The following is a 22,460-nucleotide window of genomic DNA, read 5'->3' on the forward strand; positions in this document are numbered from 1 at the left end:
GGCTATCCCAGGGCTCTAGGGCTCTCTCTCTGTTTTCGGCTGTCAAAACAGACATTCGGAAACCATGGAACCTTTCTTTTTACCAATACAACGATGGCTGCAGCCACCAAACTTAATCTTGCAGATCGCCTTATAGTGTGTTATGAGATCCGATTCTCCTTCACAACTAATGTGATTCAATTTGTTTGGTGAAGATGGACATGAAAATGAGCACAGGCACACCCTGGCTAGACCAGCCGGTGATGCTTCACTCGTCTCGTGAGGATAATTGCACACTGACCGATGCTCAATGTCGTTATCGCAATTATTCCTGGCGATACTGGTATGGGTCTCTGACTATTTATACAGGAGATGATGCTAATCAAATCAGGTACCAAGCTGATCATGTCTATGCGCTCAACACCATATACTTCATGTGTGCCGTGATCGGTATCTTCACCATCTCAAACCTGCTAGTCAGACTCGCCCCGGACAGGGTCAAGCGGACTCGACCATGGCGCATGTTCACTTCGGTCTCGCGATATTTCTCTTATCGCGGATATAGATCGCCCGCATTGCGCTACTGGTCTCCAGCACTAGGCGTTGTCATCTTGGGGGTTTTAGGCGCTGCATTCTTTTTCGGTGGGTTCAATCACAAGATATGAAATTATGGGCTTGCAGCTGACTGCCCATAGGTATGACACTTGGTCCACAGCCTTATTATTGGCCGACAGATGCTTCTTATGGGAGTAGCCCACCGATTGCGACCAGGGCTGGGTGGATGGCCCTTGCGCTATTGCCTTTCGTGCTGTGAGTGTGGAGTGGAATTGAATTTATTTGAGCTGGCGCTGACTTTTACTAGGGCATTGAGCACAAAGGCCAATATGATTGCTGTCTTGACTGGTATTCCACATGAGAAACTCCAGGTGTTTCACCACTGGACGAGTTATGCGATGTTCGTGTTGGCTCTGATTCATACCTTCCCCTACATAATCTATCATATATGGAAAGGGGATATGATGCACCAGTGGAAAACGAGTGTAGCATACTGGACGGGAGTTGTCTCCCTCATTTCGCAGACATATCTTACCCTGATGTCTCTGCCATTCATTCGGTAAGATCATACATGACCGGCTTAAGACGAAGACCTAACACCTCCAGCAACCGATTCTACGAATTTTTCAAGGCAACACACATTCTCGTAGCCGTGGTTTTTGTCGTCTTCTTCTTCCTGCACTGCGACTTCCGTCTGTCATCCTGGTACGCCCAATCTGCATCAAATTAAAAAAACCCCACTAACACAAACCAGGGACTACTTCATAGCTTCCGGCGCAATTTACCTTTCCAGCCTAATAGTCAGCCACACACGCACCTACCTATTGCACGGAATGCACAAAGCAACGCTAGATCTTTTACCAGGCGGCCTAATCCGTGTGTCCGTCCCATCGAAGATGAAATGGACTCCAGGGCAACACGTCTTCGTCCGGTTCCTAACATCAGATCTGCATCTCCTAACCGCCCACCCATTCACCATCTCATCGGCCTGCACCGACACCATCTCCGAACTAGTCTTCTATATCAAGCCCCGGGGTGGCGTAACTGGTCGTCTCCGAGCAATGGCTGCCCAAAGGCCCGGATGCACGAAGAGGATCCTAGTCGAGGGTCCATACGGCGGCGTCAGCGAGCCTCATATGGCTCAGTTCGACACTATTCTCGTTATTGCTGGCGGTTCTGGGGGTGGGTTCTCGCTCGCGATGGTCGACGAAGCACTCCGGGTGTCTGGGATGGAAATCGCAGAGCAGGAGAAGCACAATCAGCGACGGAATCTTCAGGTTGTGTTTTCAACGCGGGACCACGCCATGGCGGATTGGTATATTGAGGAGATTGAGCGACGACTTTCTGAATCGACGATGCTGGCATCTTCCGACAATGGATTCGAGACTTCGGTTTCGGTCCACGTTACTGGCCAGCGTGAGTCGGGGATATCGTCTAGTTCTGAGGATGATCTTAAGTCCGGCAAGGTGCCGAGGGAGATTACCACGACGGGGAGGTTCAGTTTGAATGTGCATCGCAATGCGAGGCCTGATCTTCCCGGTTTGCTTGCGAGGACTGTTGCTATGGCTCATACGCAGGGGACGCATGTTGGTAGGAAGCAGCGGGTCGGGGTTTTGGTCTGTGGGCCTGCTTCTATGTTGCATGATACGAGGAATGCGGCTGCTGTTGCGCAGAGTCGGGTTTTTGGGGGCGAGATTGAGGAACTGTATTTGCACTCGGAGCCTTTCGTGTAAGTGTTTTTTGGTTCTTATTTCCTCGGTGATTTGCTAACTGGTTCTAGGTGGTGAGTTGAGTATTATCTGCTGGTTTGATATTGCTCTTAATTTCTGTGGATCTGTATTTACATCAAAAGTATATATTAATTCTTTCTCCTACATTTGATTTGCTTGGTAGTAGAGGATAGGATGTATTGACAGGATGGAATAATATAGCTATGGCCTTTCAATCACATATAGTCTTCATGGTATCAAATTAATATCAACGGGAGTAAATCAATGTTATTACAGCCAGGACAATATAAACCAGTCCAAAGCCAAGTCTGTACTGCATAGGTATATCACAGTCTAAACAAGAATCTGAAAATAAAAACCCGAACCCAGAATCAAATCCAGCCAACACCATTTGAGATATCCATAAATCAGAGTGGAGAGAAAGGGATCCTTGATCGCGCATGCAAGTCTAATAAAACAAATCTCATGAAGTCATTACATCCCCATACCCATTCAGGGTTGAGCTCTGGTTGAGCTCTGGTTGAGAGCTCAACCTTGAATCAGATTCATCAAATAACTCCTCATCCTCACATTAACAGTTCCCCCAATACCATAAGCGGGAACAATCTTGCCCATTCTCGCAAAGCAACTAGCGACATAATCGCGACGAATCCGACAAACACGATCGGTCCACGGTAGCCCACCCGCTGGCTGCCGGTTATACAGATCCAACCCGAGCAGGTGCATAGGTGTACTGACGAACTGCATGAGAGCCGGACAGGAGAACTGGGCTAGCGAGGCTTTCATGCCAGGCGTTGAAGCCATAAAATCGGGGATTAAGGGTGCAATTTGGGCGGGGACATTGAACGAGGCGAAGATTGTGATGCTGTCTCGGAGGCAGAAGAGGGAGTAAGAGGTTTTGGGGATTTTGGGAGCGGATGGCGAGGGGGTTGGGTGACAACGTGTTGGTGATTCGTTGGCGCCGAACATTTTGGCGAAGCGGGCATCTTTGTAGACGCAGATTGCCATGTTGACGGTTGTTGTGGTGATGAATTTCGCGAAGCCGGTGTCTACGCTGTCGTAGCTATGGTTGCGCATCGTGGAGGTAACGGTATCGATTGCGTTTGCGGTGAGGTAGGTGGAGCCGTAGAGGGTGTATATTAGGAGGAATGGAGTGCTGAAGAAGAAAGCTCTTGGTTGGGCGACCATTGATCGGAGACAGGATGTTATTGTTTGTTGGATTGGGAAGCCTTTAGAGGCTTTTTCCATGATTGCGCTGGGGAAATTAGCTTTGACAAGTTGATGCTCCGGAGGATCCCTACCGGTCAATGATTGTGATTAATGGACATGTTAACGCGCCGGCAGTTGCTGCGCTGGCGAAGTCGACGCCGAGTCGCTTTCCCAGATCTTTTGTATTCCATGTTGAGCGAGTGATACTCTGTTTTGAGTTTATTGTCGACATGATGTTGATATTAATGGCATTCCGATTGTATTTGGAGGTATGTGCAGGCCAGAAAACGCGGGGAAAGAAGCACAAATAAAGCAGAATGAATTACAAATGCGAAGTTATATCAAAATCGCGAACTGCTTCGGACGATAATGACCCGGGCGCGACCCGGCGCCGGGTCTCCGATGCCGGCCCGACTTGTATCTGCCGGATAAACGATAAACGCTCTACATCAGAGAATCTTATAGCATGTACCGAGTAGATATATATATAAATATAGATAGATGTTAGATGTAAATTTGTAGTTCGTTATGTTTATTTTAAATCCCCAACGCCAATATAACATAACTATTCCTAAAGAGCCTCAATACCGTCCAAAGTCACTTTGACCGCCCCGGCTTCCACCAACTAAGAAAGGGTTAGTATCAAATCCCCGAATGCAAGGGGCGGGGGAAAAAAACATACCGCGCGGCGCAAATCATCAATCAAATCATCAGCATCCTCGATACCAACGCACAGTCGGATTAAGTCCTCAGGCATGGCGCGTTCCGCCCGCGTCTTCGCGTCAATGCTAGCATGGCTCATACGGCAGGGCATACTGATCAGACTGTTGACACAGCCAAAGCTGACACTGATAGCCCAAATCTTAGCACTTTCGACAATGCGCTCGCTGACCACTGTATCACCCGTCTCGAATGAGAGCACAGCACCAGCGCCCCGCGCCATGGAGTTGTGCAATTCGTATTGTGGGTGTGACCGCAGACCAGGGTAGCGGACCTTGAAGCCATTTGACTCGAGGAACTCCGCAATGCGCTGAGCATTGCTCTGCTGTTGATCCATGCGGACCTTAAGGGTCTTGACGCCGCGCAGCAGCAGCCACGAGTCAAATGGTGACAGGCCGCATCCAGATGCGTTGATGGGGAAGTACAGGCGTTCACCGAGCTCCGTATCATTCACGGCAATGACACCGGCCATCAGATCGTGGTGGCCGGAGAGGTACTTGGTCCCACTTTCGTACACGACGTCGGCACCGAAGTCAAGTGGGTTCAGGAGGAGGGGGGACATCATGGTGTTATCGACGGAGACGATACATTTGGGGTTGGCCTCGTGGGCGGCGGTAGCGATGGCGCCGATATCGACGATCTTGATGAGGGGGTTTGTGGGGGTTTCGAGGAGGACCATGGTGGTCTTTTCGCTCAAGACCTCTTGAACCTTTTCGGGGCTTGTGGTGTCGACGTGGTGAACGATGATGCCGCCGTTGGTTGAGAGGTACTTAAGCAAACGGTTAGTGCCGCCGTAGAGGTCGTCACCGGTGACAACCTCATCACCGGGGCGGAGGAGTCGGGTAATCACGTCCAGAGCTGCCATGCCGGATGACACCACGAGGGCGCGCTGTGCGGACATGATTTTGGCCAAGTGTCGCTCGAGGTGTGTGCGGGTGGGGTTACCGGACCGTGTATAATCATATTCACCACCGCCAGCATTAGAGGTTTGCTTGAAGGTAGCACTCTGTATCCATGATTAATTGATGTTACGGCCTCATTGACAGCAATTGGATGAATGTATACCTGGTAGATAGGGACACTGCTGGCATTGTATTGGTCACTGCCCTCGGTGAAGACCAACTCAGTGGCAATGTTGTATCTGCGACCCGGATGAGGGCTAGAAGGGGCGGGGGAAGGTGGAAGGTCATTGCCTGATAGATCAACCTTAGGATAACTCTTCACACCGCTGGTCGACCCCGACGCAGCGTTATTTCCAGAGGCCGACATCGCTGCAGAGCGGGGCAGAAAGAGAGAAAGATATGAGGAGCGAGAGTTGAAGGAATCTGTAGTAAACGAACAATACTATGCAATACACAAAGCAATGTTCAGAGAAGAGGTAATAGTATAAGAAGAATAAAGAGAAATAAGGAAGAAGTTCCCAACAAGTCACATATCTTTCTGTTTCGCTTCTACCCCCGGACAAAAGCTGACTCTTCCGCTTCTCTCTGATTGGTCCATTTGCAAGTTTGGCGATTTCGTCATCCACTAGTCCCAAAGGAGTTTAGCAAACATGCGGAGATCTATGAGTCAACTACTGTATCACTCTACTACTACTACTCTTGATAAATATAGATTTATATCGTTGAATATATGTATCTATATGTGCTATATCGTGAAGTTATAGATCAGAATATACTGATATATACCGACTAGCTAAGTATCTCCATTATTAGAATACATACAAAACCCTTCAATGGCTATTTAGGTCATTTTCGTCATTTTGTTGGAATGTAAGCCTTCTACATTATAATAGGCTATTTAGAGAAAAAGAATTACCTCAATTAGGATTTGTTCCCTTAGAACCCTAGGAATGCTGAACATTGTTATGATGTTGTAGGATCATAGGTTAAGCTGTAAAAAGAACGTTGGAAGCCCCGGTAAGGTCTAGTTAGTCATCCTTGGCTAGGACTCGGGTAACTGAATACAACCTCCTATATCTTCAAAGATTTTTTCTATATCATATATCATATAGCTATTTTAATATACTCGACTTTACCGCCCGCCCTATACCTCTCTATGGAGTCTGTTGTTTTATCAAATAGTCCCATATCATTACGACCTAGATAGCCCGCAAAATGGCCGAATCAGAGGCCGCATTTGCATACCATGAGCCATCTATCAAAACAGTCCTCAACTACACAGGATTTCTCCTAGTCTTGAACATAGCCAACACCTTCCTAAACAACTTGCTATATTGCGGGTTAATTGGTCAACTATTCATCGGCGTCCTGTGGGGCACCCCAGGGGCGAAATGGCTCGACCAAGAGACAGAAACAGTGATCCAACAGATTGGATATCTGGGCTTAATACTCTTGATCTACGAAGGTGAGCTGTGATTACATTCAATAATTAGAACGCCATTGCTGACAATAATCAGGCGGCCTATCAACTTCAATCAAGGCCTTGAAGGCAAACATCCTACTTTCAATGGCCGTTGCCTTAACTGGAATATGTGCACCAATGGGTCTATCATTCATCCTCATGGAACTTGTATCAGCAACACCTCTTCAAGCCTTTTCAGCTGGTGCAGCTTTAAGTGCAACAAGTCTCGGAACCACCTTCACCATCCTCTCCACCACTCAATTGACCATCACACGACTCGGCACAGTAACAACCAGCGCCGCAATGCTAGACGATGTAGTCGGTCTAGTCATGGTCCAGATTATCTCGAACCTGGGTGGGAGCACCGCATCATTCAGCGCGGTGACTATCATCCGGCCCATTTTCGTGTCACTCGGGTTTGCCGTTGGCCTACTACTACTGTGTGCATTTTGTTTGCAACCGGTGTTGAAGAAGCTGATTGCCTGTAAAGACAAATTCCCGGCATTCACAAGCACGGCTCAATCTGCATTTCTGGCCCAGACCTGTGTTCTAGTTGGAATTGTGGCTAGTGCGACGTATGCTGGCACATCCAGCCTCTTTGCTGCTTATCTTGCTGGTGTGGTTGTCTCTTGGTTTGATGGGCTGGTTGCTGAATCAAAGATCCCACCTTCTCCTTCAGAGCAGGTTGTCTCTCAGATGTGCTCCAATTCCCAAGAGCACAATACTTCCGCCCAGAGACGTGCACGCGGTCTCCAAGAAGAGGATACAAACGCGGCCGAGACTCGCGTGCAGCCTGTTCAGAAAACTGAAACGCCTCATAACACACCAACAGGTGCATTGGTATACGAAATATACTATAAAGAGGCCAACAACCGAGTCCTCCTTCCCCTTTTCTTTGTGAGTGCCCGTTCAAAACTAGATGAACAATACTAACATGATAGGCATCCATTGGATTTGCAATCCCAATCACCAAGATGTTCTCGGGTCAAATTGTCTGGCGCGGCATAATATATGCCATTTTGATGACAATTGGCAAAATAATAACCGGACTTTGGCTCGTTCGATTTTCTTCAAACCCCATACTGGATCTGGTTTCTATGGTCAAAAGGCCATTCGCGTACGTTCGTTCCTCCTGCGCCAGACCCCGAGCCACCAAGCCCTCGAAAAAAGAGAAGACTCCTTCTCGGACGAAACCCAAATGTAGCAATATAGGGCAAACTCTAAATAATTCCAACCAACATGAGTCAACGAACAACCCTGCGCCCCGTTCACAAACATATCTCCCTCCAAAGCCTAAGTCTTTATATCCACCTTTCATCTTGGGTCTGGCAATGGTAGCTAGAGGTGAAGTCGGATACCTGATTGCGTCCATCGCAGAAAGCCAGGGGATATTCTCCACTGAATCATCGGAAGGGCCGTCTGAGACCTATTTGGTGGTTATATGGGCAATTACGCTGTGCACATTGGTCGGCCCATTAATGGTTGGAACGCTAGTCAGGCGCGTGAAGAAGCTGCAAATGTCCAGAGGAAGTCAAGGATCTGATCCCTTGGGCATTTGGGGCATTTAGGTATGAATTCAGTGGATGGTTCTGGTATGCAGAGCTCAGAATGATAGATAGATAAATACAAACTTTCTCGAGAATGTACACAACCTCTTTCCATTTAAGCCGGGCCTATGATACCGCCCTTTTTGATCTCTGCAAGGTCTTTCGCCGAGAAAGGATCCTTTCTACCATAGGCATGGTTCTTGCGCTCCGCAGGTGTCCACGAGGTAATATCTGTGCTATCGCCGCCAAAGTGTTTACCCTTCTCCTTCCGGAGACTCCCAAAGAGTTTGTTCCAACCCCAAGGGTCTTTGTCTGTAGCCGCTGGAAGCTCGATACCCTCCTTGGCCGGTGTCGTATATCTCTTTCCAGTCAGACCATGGATCGTGATATCGTGCTTGGCCGCATATGCCTTGATCTTGAATTCATGATCCTCCCAGTCAATACCAGAGCCCTCAACGTCAATGATGAAGCGAATAAACAAGCCCATTACAGCGCCAATGTTCTTGATTTCGGAGTCAGGTTTCAGCAAATCCTTTCGCTCCAACTGAGCGAGCAAGGAAAGGAACATGTCAACAACAGCATGACACAGCTCGTTGACCTCATCCCCACATTCACAACTGTTTTCATTAGTACTAATTCAATTTTAGGATCAAGTCCAGAGGCATACCCAATCATAGGCATGATAGTATCACCCTGCATGTAAATTGCAACACCTTCACAGACAGCCCACTGCTTCTTCCAATCGGCTTTAACCTCCTCAAAATCGACAAGCATATTCTCAACCAACTCTATGATCCCATAGCCATAAGAATCATTGTAGACCTGCAAGCCGAAATTCTCCGCATCCCGCACGGTAGTAGATGCAGTATAGGCAGAGAACCTGCGAATCCCAGCGTGGGTGAAAATCCACTTCTCATCCGGGAACTCAGCAGCAGGCTTGAGTATAGACGCGGGGTTTGCTTCCTATATGAACGTCAGTGCCTATATTCCATATTCGATATATTGCAAGAGAGACCAAAGGAATACTCACCTCCTTGTTCTTTCTCTTCTCCTCCATTTCCTCCTTTTCATAGTCTTCCAATTCTTCGTCGCTCTCGTCTAAATCGTTTTCCTCGTCATCCTCGTACCCGGGGAAAAACCAAGGTGCGCGACCAAAACAGGTGAAGGTAAAAGCCTTGACTGGATCGCGATTGTCGAGTCTGAAACCTTCGTCTGCATTGCGTGTTACAGAAACGCGAGACCAGCGCTTGTTGAGAATTTTTGTTATCTCAGGGTCTTTTTCCTCGTCTAGTGATGGGGAGGCTGCGCGCGACTTCTTCGCCGGGCCTGGCGCGTCGGTGGACTTTCTCTTTGGGGGCATTTTGGGTGGAAAAAGAAAGATGTGACATAAGAAATGAGAGTTGGGAATTGTGAATTGGGAAAGGAAGACTAAGTAATTTCGAGATCAGCAGTAAATGGGGGGTTACAGGGGTCGCGACGCGTTTGATGACGATTGACAGGTTGATTTCCCAATAAGCAAATAATCATTCATTATAAAGAGGTATGATTATGGTGGTGTGGGGTGATTTTGATAGTATCTCGGGCCAATCTGGTTGTGATATCGTTATAGAGAGGTATAACCATTATCTTAGTTATTGGCTTAGTTAAGGTCAGAAGAAATGGTACGTCAATTCGAAACTTGTATACATATACTCCAACTCCTTGGATGCCCCAATTTTCCCATCAATACTGAACAAAAGAAAGAGACAAAAAAATACACAAAATACACATGACTACTTCCTCCTGGATATCCCCAAATCAGACCCCCTGCGATCTGGAAAACCAAACGCCCAAAACCACCCAAACTCATTTTGCGAAAAGCTTCAAGTATATAGAGCAAAAAAAAGATTAGACAATCAAGTAGCCAAATCACCAAAACCACCATTGATACCAAAGAACTGGAACCAATCTTCGACATTCAATGTAGTCGGTGCAGTAGGCCCACTACGAGAACTACTACTCCAAGTATCATTGTCTTGACTAGCAGCATCCATAGCGGCACCACTCATCGTCCCATCAAGACCCTGCATAGGTGGCCAATGCTGGTGTTGGCCCTCCATGAACATATGTGGCGGAGGCTGAGGCTGCATACCCATGGCCCCCGGGATACCAGGCATCATGGGCGGACTGCCCTGTGAAACGGACATGGTTCGGCCGTGGACGGGCTGGTTGTTCATCATTGGAGGACGGGGCGGCATGCTGGGCATTTGCGGTGGAAGCTGCAGGTTTGGATCCACGGATGCCGGTGGTTGGGGCGAGGTTAATTCCGGGAAGAAGGCTGTACCGTCTGGGAATAGCTGGTCGGGCTGGAAATTCTCCCAGAGGGAGGGGGAGAGATTGGGTGAGGTGCGGGTCACGAGGAAGAAGTCTGGGGGTGTGGCGGGGAGAGAGAATTGGCCATTGAAGGGGGTCGTGGGCCGGGTGTTGGCGCGCGAGTTGCCGTTCCCTGTCATTGGGTCATGAGGGCCGCGATGTGTGTTAGGGGGATTGTTGGCCGCCGATAGGGGGTTGATTAAGTTCCCGGGAGGGAGTGACGGCGGGAGTCTGGGGTCGGGAACGCTCGTATGAGACGGGTGGAGTAGGGCCGCCGTTTGGCACGCCGAGGTCCATGTCATCAAACTTGCGCTTTGGTGGCTCGGGCCTCCTGGGAGCAGCGCCCTCGCCATGTCGCGTGCGTTGGTGTCTCCGCCCGGCGGCCTTCTGAAGTCGCTCTTCCAGCACTTTGTTTCCGAGAATCGACTCGAATAAGGTGTTCACCATCTTGGCGACTAGCCAGACCTTTGATACATCCTTAAGGGCTAGCATACACACGTTGATTCTCTCTTGGCATGTGGCGACGATGGAAGGGACCGACGAACGCATTTGATACACATGCATGATCAATGCGGAGAACAAGCTGTAGACAATGAAGGCAGGCGTATACCGGATCTCGCCATGCGCCTGCAGGTTTTCGACAATGGAAGTGATCATGCCTGCAGCCTGAAAGGCGATTGTACGTGAAGGGTAGGCCATTTCTTCCACTCTGTAATTATTGGGCGCGGACGAGGCAGGCGGCATATGGGCTCGGTGCAGAAGGCAGAGCGTAGTGTAATAGTTCGAATGTAAGAGAGCTGCCCAAAAGTGATGCCGAGAACGTTGCCAGCATACTTCTTTGGGACAGTTCTGCAGCCAATCGGCCAAGGCCATGTCGGAGTGGGTGAGGTCCATTGCGTTCATGCGTCGGGACTTGGAAGCTACAGAGTACTGCTGCGACAGTACCAACCCCATGATCTCACACAACTTGACATACTGCAGGAAGAACTGGACATGGACTGGATCTGCCGGATACTCAGCAGGGGTATCGAGCTCATCCTCGATGAAGTCGTCCTCGGTCACCATCTCAACATCAGAGTCGTCTGTATTGATTCCAATTGGTCGTCCCAATGCGACGGCCACAGAACGGTCCCTGGTGAACAAGGTCCACCAAATTCTCTTCCACAGCCTCTTGTCAGGTTTGTTCAACTGGGACATTTCAACACTGCGGTGCATTCCAGAGCCCTGAGCGACAACCATCGCAACCCTTGTCCAATAGAACACATTCTTGGTAACATCTGAGACTAATTAGAAGAGACAGATTTCACGCACACGAATTAAACTCACCTTCAGGTCCTTCCCAATACCAACCCAGAAGTACTAATGCCTGCACAATAGTGACTCGATCATCCTCATAATTAGCATCATACAACGCTTTGGCACGCTTGTAGAAAGTCATGGCAGCGGGTGTTGTCGAGCCATTAGCATCCATGAGTTGTGGATTCGTGCAGACTCTCGATCCTGCCAGCAGAATCGCCTGCAACAATAGCAGCGAGGGCGGGTTCTTAGGGTCACGGTAGTGACGCATGAAGCGACTCTTGTTGATGATCGGTACCACCGGGGCCACCCATTTGAAATAAGCCTCGACCAATTCATCACAAAGTGGTTTTGGCGGGAGCAAGAACGCGCCACGTTGGTGCAGAATATCGATCTCCAAGTTATCCAAGTCTGTCAGGCGGGCACGGGATCCTCTGATATTCGGTGGGAGAGGGTAGTGCACGACATCCGTTGTTCCATGGCGATCTTGAACCAGAAGGGACAGATTTGAAGACTCGCCCAGATAAGCGACCCGGCCAGCCTCTTTAATCGGAGCTCGAGCAAACTTGGGCTTCATAAATTGAGCATAGGCATTATTGACCGAAGCTTGTTGGGCGGCCTCGGCCTCGGAGAGGGCTGTTTTGGGCATGCCTTCAACCCCCATGCGGTTATTTCGGTACCCGAAGGCATTGTTCTTCTCATCGGACTCGGATCCGTGTTCATGTTCCCTGGGCGCAGAGATAGAGCCGGATCGAGGATCGGCTTGTTCGTCCGTGTCGGGCCGGAAGTGGGCGACCGCAGCGTCGACTAGCGATGAGGCGCTTTGGGGAGGACTATCGTCGTACCGGGTATCATCCTTGCTTTTGCTCTGGTTTGTCTTCTTTCGTTTCGGCGAGGGGATCTTGCATTCGATGGAGAAAGCGACACAATTGGTGCAGGGCACGCCTAGACTAGCTGCATCACATCGGACCTAGCAGATGGTTAGTGGCCGACAAGGTAAAGATAAAAAAAAATGATACGCGACCGGGTAGAAACTCACCTTACGAGCATGACATGTCTAATTGAGTAAAATAAAGAAGAGATCGTCAGCTTTCATCCCAAGTGATACATCATGCAGTTATGCGCGGCGATAAGCAACAGAGCCGAGGTGCGTGAGAACCTCGGCTGAGTCGCGTTCCCCTCGAAACATAAAAAAATCGACGTACCTCACACGCGCGTGATGCACGTTGTCTGAGATTAAATAAAAAGTCAGCATCGCGCTATAAATGCTTAATCTCTTCGCAAGTTTCCAGGGATGAAGTCGAAACCCCCCTGTCACGACCGGTTTGCGCCCGCACCCCCGCGACTGGGCATATCACGCATAGCAATAGCTCATTATAACCTATATAACCCCATATGATTCCATATAATCCCGTATATCGATTTCCTGATATCGCGATCCGACAAATTCAAAAGGATGAAGAAGCTCTCACCTTCTAAAACTCAACGGCTGGCCTTGTGGCCCATTGCGCACCGTGATGCCTGAAGTACCCGTTGAGCCCGCATTGCTCGGGGCTGGACTGCCTTGCGTATCCGAATGTTGTTCGGTCTGGAATTCAGTCGTAGTACTCATTGCACACGATCTCCATCCAAATTTATTCGAGGGGAGGGAAGAAGAAGCTCGAAGCGATATGTAAGGGTATATAGCGTGGCCTAAGTAGAACCGAGAGGGATCGGACTGCGCAACCGGATACGCCACGCGATCAAGAAAGTAAGAAAATAAGAAAAATTACCGGAACAGATACGGAATAGAAGGGCACAGAAAATAAAAGTAGAGGGGGAAAATGAGAGAGAGGGCGATGGTGAAGTTGGAAGAATATCAAAGCGACCGTTGGGCTGTGGCAATTAGCCCCAGATAATTTGGTCAGCAACTTCACTTCACCTCACACACTCTCTCTTCTCTGATTTTCTGGTAGATTATTATTCTATATATTCTATATTCTATATGACCAATGAGATTGATTTATATGTTGAACACATTCCGGATATTCCGCCTACCTTTATAAAGGATTCAAACAAATAGGGGCCCAAGAAGACCTTGTCAGACCATTGGAAATATCATCCTCTGACGCTAACTCCATAATTTAGTAGAATCGGTGTGCAGGAAACCAAAAGGCTGGAATGATCGACAGAGGGGAAACACTTGAAACCCAGACATCTGGAATGAGATATCTCAAAACGCTTGCCATTTTCCAGTATGAATTTCTCCATACTCAGTACCCAGTATCCAGTCTTGGTCTCCAGCCTCCAGTCTCCATATTTCAATTGGCAATTGGCAATTGGCAATTGCCTGGTCAAATAAGACAAGTCTCCCATGGAAAGGCCCAGGGACGCTAGGCCGACTTACCCTATTTAGGGGTTTGCTCCACAACGCGTGGAAATAGCCAACTCCCCCAGTCTTCAGCCTCCACTCGGGACGATCACCCCGAAAAGCACTCTCACCGTGATGGCTGGCCCCTTAGCATCCTGCGCTAGCTTCACACGATTGTACTTTGATGTGAGCGAATGACGACCTACACTATACGAGACCTTATGATTCGGACTCTCGGGAATTTGAGTATAACGCAGATTCGGACACGGGCCATTATAGTATGCAGTGTGACCTGTGACTTATGTGCATGTCCAGGTACACACTGGCTATCGAGTATCTATGTGTATTATGTACTAAATGCCAGATTTCCGAAAACAACGCATGGATATATGAACTATGCAGTTATGTATATACCACATAGGAGTACCACCTGAGCAGGTGACACTGGAAGTATCAATTCCAACATTTGCGCACTGATACAAGTCCATGTTTCAGACATTAATCTAAATAGCATAGTTGTAGATCATTATAGCCGAACCCCAAAGTCATCATCTACAATATGTCAAAGTCAAAATCAAAGTCAAAGTCAAGATTGCGGGGGAAAAAGACGGGGGAAACAAAAAAACAGAGAGAAAAAGAAGTCTGCGGGGAATCCACGGGGAATACAATCCATAAAGATTCCACAGAATCCTTCAAAGACAGACAAATGACAAGTGACATGATAGACAATTGACCATCGTAAGCCCTGAACAGCCACAACAACCGTTGGCCTGTGATACCTCGGCAAGTCCAGCTTCGACCAATGAGATTACTCGCCAGTCTATTTCCGCCTGCTAGATCTGCTGCACCGTATTCTCCATTCGGATACAAGCAAGGAACAACTACTGTCAGGCACCAGACTAGGCCCGTTCACCCGGAGTAAAGCGGGAGTGCCTTAGGGCTCATCGTGAGATTCGGGTGACCGGTTGTATCGGAAGCAACTATGCGTCCGTGTCCACTGAGATGGAGACGTCGGGGTTTCAAGTGGAGTGGTGTAGCAGCGTGGAAATTATATTGGGTCGGGATCGATCAGATCTCGGCCTGATAAAGCAGGATCTCCGAGCGTAGTCTATATGCTAGAATGTAGAATGACGATAGAATACATGAATGTCCCAATTAAACATAAATATAGTCCCGTACGATTCCGGGGGTAGGGTCCCCTTTGCATTATACTATTTCCTTACACTAGCGTGCTGATTTGCCCTTACCTCGTCCCTTGGGCTTGGACTTGGACTGTTTGGCCCCATTGGACTGAGACTTTTTCGGTTCCTTGCGGTCCTCGTGGCCACATTCCGTGGCGTCGTCAATGGTCTGGACCACTGCGGACCCGACATCCGTTAGCACAGGGAAATGCACACCACTCACAAAGAGCTCGCTAAGGAACTCTAGGCCAGCCACAAAAGTGCAGAGGGCGCTTGCAATACAAAAGTGCGAGATTGTCATGCCAATTTCAAGCCATGAACCTTCGTCGCGTACCATGTAAAAGAAATTGAGGGTCATGATGTCGGAGATGGCCATAACGACCATGAATAGTGCGCTGGGAGGAACCTCCAGACGGCGGTTGAGGATTCCCAGGTTGGCACTGATGACAGCGAAGGGGATGAGGATTTGAAGGATCAAGAGAGCACCTTGAGCGAAGGGATCGAAGACTGGAACCAGTCGGCGAACACTGTCGAGGGAGAAGGTCGAGATCGAGGCGACATTTCCGGTGCTAAAGAAGGCGGATTGCAAGAGGAAGAAGAAGAAAAGTGCCACGCGGACATCTGACAGAGTCAGGGCGCGGTAGTAAAAGGTTTGCCCGTCAACGATCGCTGAACCGGTGTTCGCGGGCTGTGTTGTAGAGCTGTCGCCAGCATTTTGCTGCTTGGTCACATTGGATCCTGTGGTGTGGACGTAGATAGCGTGCTCGAGACGAACCCATGACACAATGGTCATGCAGAAAACGAAGTAGAACAGTCCCTCCCATGAAATTGTGAGAATGATAAATGTCGGCGAGAAGGTCAGGAAAATGATCATGAGCCGGTGGAGATAGTTGCTGTTAGGGTAAAGACGGTGGAAGAATGGAAGTGTCAGGGAAGCCACTAGAACTTAGTTAGCGTCTCTTCACCGAAGACATAAGCAAGGCATAAGAAATGCATTTCCACTTACCAAAGACAACCCATCCAACGACGAGGTTTCCGAATGGCAGGCCCTGGCGAGCCTGAAGAGAGAACACAGATGATCTAGTGACAACTACAGCAAGGAGAACCAGGCCAAGCTGAGTTCCCATGATGATGCGTGAGCCGACACGACCAATTGCATTTGGTCCCCTGGATCCAATGATAGCATCCTCGAACAGCAAATATAGGACTCCGGTAAGGAACATGGCCAAGCCGCCATAAGTACTGCACATAATTAGTCAAGCATGAGCGAGAATGACAGAGAACAGAGCTTACATTGTATCAATGTTTTCAACTTTGATAACCGGGAGAAGGGTGAACAAGCTCATTAGCCCACAGCCAAGAGCCCAGGTCGCAGAAAGAGTTGCATGGCTGCGAATGAAGCCAAAGCCATGGACCACAGGCCAAAATGCACCCAAAGCAAAGCACACTGTGAAAATTTCCCGGTGGAAATAAGACTGAACCATAGCTTCCATCACACCAAGGAAAGCCAAGAATTGAAGGCCAAACTTGAGATATCCAGTGAAAGAGCGCACATGGCCCAATACAATCTCACGTCCTGCAATCAAAGCCCTACGACGCGCAAATACTTCTTCCCAGAAGTAAACCGGGAAGAACGCATAGAAGTAGTAGCGCCAGGACGAGCCCTGGTACAGGAACACTGAGAATAGGGCAACCAAGATAGAAGAGAAGAATGAGATGCTCGCCGTCGTGCGGTGTGTGTCTGATGTTCCATGCAGAACATGCAGGTCAATCACCGTAGTCAATGCATAAGCGATCCAGCCAAGATAGCCAACAGAAACGATAGTACGTAGGAATAACCAGTCATATGTTTGCAGGTAGCGCAGTCCCTCAAGAGCAGCGCGAAGAAGCTCAGAAGACACCCAAATAGCCTGGTCATGGTCACCACTAGAGATAAGCGCCTCAATCCTTGCCAGTCGAGCTTCAATGGAGTTCTCGTGGAACCCAGACAGAGGCTCATAAGGCACATAACGGATAACGGCATGTCTCTTCTGCTCTTCTTTGACGCGGTACATCTCCAGAACACCCTGCGTATTGGCGAGAGCGGCCTGCGCCTTCTCCTGGGGGCTCGCATTGATGAATTCCAGCGGCAATTTCCCAACTGAGTTCACAGGGAAGTCCAAGCCAACGAGGTATGCCATGAGGGCGGCCACATCGGCCTGTGCGACATCGTGGCGGCGGACCTGGTCGAAACCCCAATCAGCCGAGAACCCATCCTCATGGCCCGTGGCAATCCCGCTAGTCGAGTACTGTGGGTGAGCGACGCCAGAACCCCAGGCAACCAGCGGGGTCCTTGTGTTGTCTGGATGACCGTCGCCGTGGCTGCCGGTGTCACTCATGCCATGGTCAGCGGTGAAGACAAAAGCTGTCTTGTCATCGCCGTAGAAATCATCCACCAATTTGGTAACGGCCTGGACTCCACGATCCACCACTTTGATATTGTGCAGGTATTCGTTCGAGTAGGGCCGGAACGAGTGACCGGTAGTGTCCAAGCCAAGCAAGTGGAGGAAGAATACAAGCTTGTCGTCCCTTAGCTTGCGATCCAATTCTGGATCCGTCTTAGCCGACTCAAAGAGCCCATGGACCTTGTCGAACACCCAGGTATCCAGATGCGTTGCATCAACGGTGAAATCCTCCGCCTCTTCACTGTACATCTCGGCATCGACCCTCCCAGGCACCGCACCCTCCTTGAACATAGGAAGAATATCAGGACTTCCCCAGCTCCATGTATGCCTGCTCTGGTTGAACACACTGTCGAAGTTGACCGGGTTCAACTTCCACCCGGTAGTGACGGCGGAGACATCCTCATAGAGGCCCGCGATAAGCGCAACATGACCAGGGCGGGATTCGGTGGGTACGCGGGTATGGGAGACACCAAAAGTTCCATGGGAGAGGACTTTGGAGCGAATGAATGGCGATAAACGGATCAATTCGTCGTTGTTTGGATCGGCGTCCGGGGACGGGTCAGGGAAAGCCTGGAAAGCCTTGTCGGCGCGCAGGCCGTCGGCGACAAATAGGACAAGACGTTTGGCTGGGGCAGGGGTTCCGGAGGGTCGCTTGACACCATATGATTGCATGCCACTCACAATAGGGCTCACGAAGTAGATATCGAAGATTGAGTATGTATAGATCAAGTGGAAGACCACTGCGAGGGCCAGAAACCCGACGCGGCCGAGACGCGCCATGATGTTTCTCCTCTCAGGGAACTTTGGGGAAGCAAAAGAGTGGAAGTGGTCCACTGCCACAAAGTAAGCAAAGAAGAAATCACGAAAAGGTGATATGAAGCATAACTGTCAAACGCAACACGTCAACTTTTTGGCTGCAATCGGGGGAACCTTGGCGGTGAGCCAATCACAAGCTGTTAATTGTACACTCCGTTGTTTACTACTTCAATTAGTTACTTGTACTTTGCACTTGTCTCTAGATGAATACTTAGAATATTGAACATTGAATCAGCATTACATTCCCAACCTCTGACAGACTCCTAAAAATGAATAAACTCCAATAAAAGCACTATATAATAACATGCACTGCTTTTACGCTGGAAGAGATCGCCGCTTTGTCAAAGCATCAATGACGCGCGTATAGAACTTGGCAGCTTGCCCACGCTTGAAAGTGATATCCACCGCCAAAAAGTCTGGCAGCATGTTAACGAGATCTCGATCACGGTTAGCATCCAAAAGAGGCAAGTATTGGAATTCTGTATTGTTGAAATCCGCCGATTCCTTCGGTACCGCCAAATGGAAATGAAGAGCTGCAAGGTTTTAGAATAAGATCGGCAATTGTAAAAAGGGACAACTTACTACCGTTGATTCCGGTCTGAATACAATCATATACATGATCAGAATCCCTGTTCTTGACATCACGAATAATCAGACCAGTTAGATCACTGTAGAGATCTTCTTTGAGCTGGGCAAGCTGAGCAGCCTGAGCCGCTTCGGCATTAGCAGCTGCATTTGCACGGTTGGTGCCGCCACCCTTGATGGCACTGCCGGGGATCTTGGACGCCCCCTCAACACTGGCAGCTGTGTTTCGTGCTGCTGCCAGCTTAGTCTGCAGGGCTTTGATTTCAGATTGCGCGGAGGCAAGTTGGGCGCGTGCTTCATCTGCATTGGCTTGCAGTCGAGCCACGTCACTATCACGGTCTTTGAGTTGCTTCTGAAGCCCGCGGCTTTGGGTGCCCAACTTTCGCTGGGCCTCTAGCTCAGCTTTCAATGAAGCTACCAGCTCATTGGATGCTTTGAGAAAAGTTTTATATCAGTTCATCTGCCTGGTACTGTAGATCAACACAAGACATACCTGTAGTGATAGTCTCAGTCTGCTTTCGCAGCTTCTCCATGTTGGCATTGGCTTCCACGATCCCGATCTCACGGAGATTGCGATACTTAATTTCCAATGCATCATTCTTCTTGGTAAGCTCACCCAGCCTACGCCTCAGCTCTGGATCACCACCCTGTTCGGAGTCGACGCCTAGCTTGCGTTTACGGGGAGACTCTTGTGGGTTGCGTAACATGGATATCCGAGAGCGGTTCTTCGCCGGGGACATTGAAAGGCGAGGAGGTTCGGGGGGCCCGACTCTTCTATGAGGTCTGCTGCAGATTCCGTATTCTGTTGTGTTTCTTCCACTTCGGGAACCTTCTTCCCTCGGAGTGTTCCACGAGAGAGAGGGCTGGGCTCTGTCGCTTCTTCGCGGGTTTCCGGGGCGCTTGTGTGTCGCGTACCGCTCGGAGTGAACTCGAATTCACCATCTGTTTGAAGCTGCTTCCCACGTCCCCGACCGCGTGTAGCAACTGTCGCGGCCTTGGCTTTAGTTGCCTTGGTTGGTGGTTTCTTTGTCTCTTTTAGGGCGCGAGGATCTTCATTTTCCTGGTCGGGCGCTGCGGCTTCAGGCTCCATTTCCTCTGTCTCTGCTGTCGCAGGCGTTTCAGCGTCTTGCGATACACGGCTGCTGCCTTTCGGTCGTCCTCGACGGGCGGGCTTCTTCCCTGTGGAATTTTCTGTCTTATCAGCAGCAACGTGCTGCTTCTTGGCTCGTGTAGTAGGTTTGGTAGGCTTTGTTTCGGTCACATTTTCATTGGAAGTACGCGGTCTGCCTCTTCGTTTTTTGGCGGGTGGCTCTTCGTGGGTATCTGTTTCTTTGTGCATCTGAATCAGGTCTTCGTCATCTGAGCTCATAAGCCCAGAAATTTGTGAAGTAGCTTTGCGTTTGGGCATTGTGCAGCAAACAAGATGATGTTGTGCTTTGCATACTTAGGCGCGAACGCGGACCGGTGGACAACAACATCTCTCCGCCTTACGACATGTGACTCCCGAGCCAACTGATCTTCGGCGCTTCGGCTCTCACTTTGTTAATCCTTGTGTCGTCTAATTAACTTCTTCTTTTTATCTTTAATATACAGTTTTGAAACATCATCGTTTTTTCTTCTGCGCCATCCTTGCCTAGGTAGGCTTTATCTAATCATTCCCTTATCACCATGGCTTCAGCCGGCGGCCGGAGATGGCAGCAGTTCTTCCAAGAAATGGTGATGGTAGCAGGCACTGTAAGTTGATAATCTGGTAATTTATCTCAATGTTACTAACGCAGTTTATAGTCTGCCTCTGCATACTTCCTCATTCGCTACCTTATATCACGCCTTGATTTCGACCCGGAGAGCCAGAAGAAAGAAGAACAGCGCCAAAAGTCCGCAGCCATCTTACGTCGATTGGAAGGCGGGAATGACGGGGATGATACTTCTCGGGGAAATGATGGAAAGCGTGGGAAAGGGCAACGAAAGCGAGATCTTACTTTGAACCAATACGAACAAGCGATTGCGATGGATGTTGTTGCGCCAGATGATATCTCAGTGTCATTTGAAGATATTGGTGGTTTGGAAGAGATCATTGAGGAACTGAAGGAATCTGTCATTTACCCGTTGACTATGCCTCACCTCTACGCCTCTACATCGTCTCTCCTGAGTGCACCCTCGGGAGTCCTTCTATATGGTCCGCCTGGCTGCGGAAAGACTATGCTTGCCAAAGCTCTAGCATCCGAGAGTGGTGCGTGCTTTATCAACTTGCACATCTCAACATTGACTGAGAAATGGTACGGCGACTCCAATAAGTTGGTCAATGCCGTGTTTTCGCTTGCGCGCAAGTTGCAACCGGCTATCGTCTTCATTGATGAGATCGATGCTGTGCTCGGAACCCGGAGAAGTGGCGAACACGAGGCCAGTGGCATGGTGAAAGCAGAGTTCATGACTCACTGGGATGGTCTCACATCGGCAAATTCCACAGGAGAGCCACAACGGATTGTCGTTCTCGGAGCCACGAACCGCATTCAAGACATTGATGAGGCCATTCTCCGAAGAATGCCCAAGAAATTCCCCGTGACTCTTCCCCCAATTGCCCAGCGACTTCGCATTCTCGGCATTATTCTCAAAGACACCAAGGTTGATCGGGAAAATTTCGACCTACACTACCTAGTCAAGACCATGGCTGGAATGTCAGGTAGCGATATCAAGGAAGCATGTCGTGATGCCGCGATGGTTCCTGTGCGGGAACTCATCCGAACAAAGAAGGCCAGTGGCATGAACATGGATGCAATGGACCCCCAAGAAGTTCGGGGTCTGCGCACGGAAGATTTCTTTTCTCGGGCTGGTGGCGTCAAGGTCATTCCCCAACCGACTTCATTGCCTACCCCAACCGGGAAAGTCAGTGAAAAGGAAGATGGAGACTGGAGCACCGAGTCCGAAGCTGCATCGGAAGCTGAGACCCGACACTCTGTGATGGCTGAGCCTCCAGAGTGAGAGATTTCCAGTCATTTGGATTAATTTAATCTCTTTCTTTCTCTACTCCTCTATTCCTCCCTTGTCCCTTGTCCCGCAGTGCGAAGACTTGGCGTTACGTGCTGGAAATGCCGTTGGATTTAATGGCCATGTTGTCTTTTGGCCTATTTTCTGTATGATTTGATCATAGAATTGATGTGTACAATCTTTGCTTCAAATGTAGGCGATTTAATACAATTATTGCCTCTTGTGTACATATATGTTTCAAGATAATTTATATCAGACGATGTACCTGACAGGGATGTATAGGTACACGTAATATGTGGCTTTCTCCTGGCAACGTCATGTACCGCTACTTTACCGAGCGGCGAAGT

At 49.2% G+C, this 22,460-nt stretch overlaps 9 protein-coding genes across 9 annotated transcripts; 3 read left to right on the forward strand and 6 right to left on the reverse strand.

Moving 5' to 3' along the window:
* Positions 1-93: 93 nt before the first annotated feature.
* On the forward strand, positions 94-2,321 carry N7529_008003 (ferric reductase family protein; the record flags this gene model as incomplete). The annotated part of the gene is made up of 8 exons (XM_057243530.1): positions 94-135; positions 195-322; positions 371-621; positions 675-789; positions 842-1,093; positions 1,141-1,239; positions 1,289-2,263; positions 2,315-2,321. 8 exons carry the CDS (start codon positions 94-96, stop codon positions 2,319-2,321), a joined length of 1,869 nt encoding a protein of 622 aa, XP_057095068.1.
* A 471-nt stretch (positions 2,322-2,792) lies between these two features.
* Positions 2,793-3,705, reverse strand: N7529_008004 (uncharacterized protein; the record flags this gene model as incomplete). The annotated part of the gene is made up of 2 exons (XM_057243531.1): positions 2,793-3,519; positions 3,566-3,705. The coding sequence occupies 2 exons, from the start codon at positions 3,703-3,705 to the stop codon at positions 2,793-2,795; spliced, it is 867 nt and encodes a 288-aa protein (XP_057095069.1).
* A 339-nt stretch (positions 3,706-4,044) lies between these two features.
* On the reverse strand, positions 4,045-5,462 carry N7529_008005 (cystathionine beta-lyase STR3; the record flags this gene model as incomplete). The annotated part of the gene is made up of 3 exons (XM_057243532.1): positions 4,045-4,098; positions 4,156-5,199; positions 5,259-5,462. 3 exons carry the CDS (start codon positions 5,460-5,462, stop codon positions 4,045-4,047), a joined length of 1,302 nt encoding a protein of 433 aa, XP_057095070.1.
* An 848-nt stretch (positions 5,463-6,310) lies between these two features.
* N7529_008006 (cation:proton antiporter) lies at positions 6,311-8,125 on the forward strand (the record flags this gene model as incomplete). The annotated part of the gene is made up of 3 exons (XM_057243533.1): positions 6,311-6,560; positions 6,613-7,454; positions 7,499-8,125. 3 exons carry the CDS (start codon positions 6,311-6,313, stop codon positions 8,123-8,125), a joined length of 1,719 nt encoding a protein of 572 aa, XP_057095071.1.
* A 94-nt stretch (positions 8,126-8,219) lies between these two features.
* On the reverse strand, positions 8,220-9,464 carry N7529_008007 (uncharacterized protein; the record flags this gene model as incomplete). The annotated part of the gene is made up of 3 exons (XM_057243534.1): positions 8,220-8,721; positions 8,772-9,067; positions 9,135-9,464. The coding sequence occupies 3 exons, from the start codon at positions 9,462-9,464 to the stop codon at positions 8,220-8,222; spliced, it is 1,128 nt and encodes a 375-aa protein (XP_057095072.1).
* A 535-nt stretch (positions 9,465-9,999) lies between these two features.
* Positions 10,000-13,007, reverse strand: farA (CeGAL family transcription factor; the record flags this gene model as incomplete). Its single annotated transcript, XM_057243535.1, has 5 exons — positions 10,000-10,589; positions 10,702-11,733; positions 11,783-12,702; positions 12,792-12,809; positions 12,958-13,007. 5 exons carry the CDS (start codon positions 13,005-13,007, stop codon positions 10,000-10,002), a joined length of 2,610 nt encoding a protein of 869 aa, XP_057095073.1.
* A 2,319-nt stretch (positions 13,008-15,326) lies between these two features.
* Positions 15,327-18,507, reverse strand: N7529_008009 (mannose-ethanolamine phosphotransferase MCD4; the record flags this gene model as incomplete). The annotated part of the gene is made up of 3 exons (XM_057243536.1): positions 15,327-16,222; positions 16,290-16,525; positions 16,577-18,507. 3 exons carry the CDS (start codon positions 18,505-18,507, stop codon positions 15,327-15,329), a joined length of 3,063 nt encoding a protein of 1,020 aa, XP_057095074.1.
* Positions 18,508-18,858: 351 nt separating this feature from the next.
* On the reverse strand, positions 18,859-20,536 carry N7529_008010 (putative chromosome segregation protein (Pcs1); the record flags this gene model as incomplete). Its single annotated transcript, XM_057243537.1, has 4 exons — positions 18,859-19,076; positions 19,126-19,560; positions 19,622-19,792; positions 19,834-20,536. The coding sequence occupies 4 exons, from the start codon at positions 20,534-20,536 to the stop codon at positions 18,859-18,861; spliced, it is 1,527 nt and encodes a 508-aa protein (XP_057095075.1).
* A 260-nt stretch (positions 20,537-20,796) lies between these two features.
* N7529_008011 (protein-degrading AAA family ATPase MSP1) lies at positions 20,797-22,107 on the forward strand (the record flags this gene model as incomplete). The annotated part of the gene is made up of 2 exons (XM_057243538.1): positions 20,797-20,862; positions 20,914-22,107. The coding sequence occupies 2 exons, from the start codon at positions 20,797-20,799 to the stop codon at positions 22,105-22,107; spliced, it is 1,260 nt and encodes a 419-aa protein (XP_057095076.1).
* Between the last annotated feature and the right edge of the window lie 353 nt (positions 22,108-22,460).

This window comes from Penicillium soppii, assembly GCF_028829465.1.
Source record: "Penicillium soppii strain IBT 18220 chromosome Unknown utg000006l, whole genome shotgun sequence".
NCBI classification, from domain to species: Eukaryota; Fungi; Ascomycota; class Eurotiomycetes; order Eurotiales; family Aspergillaceae; genus Penicillium; species Penicillium soppii.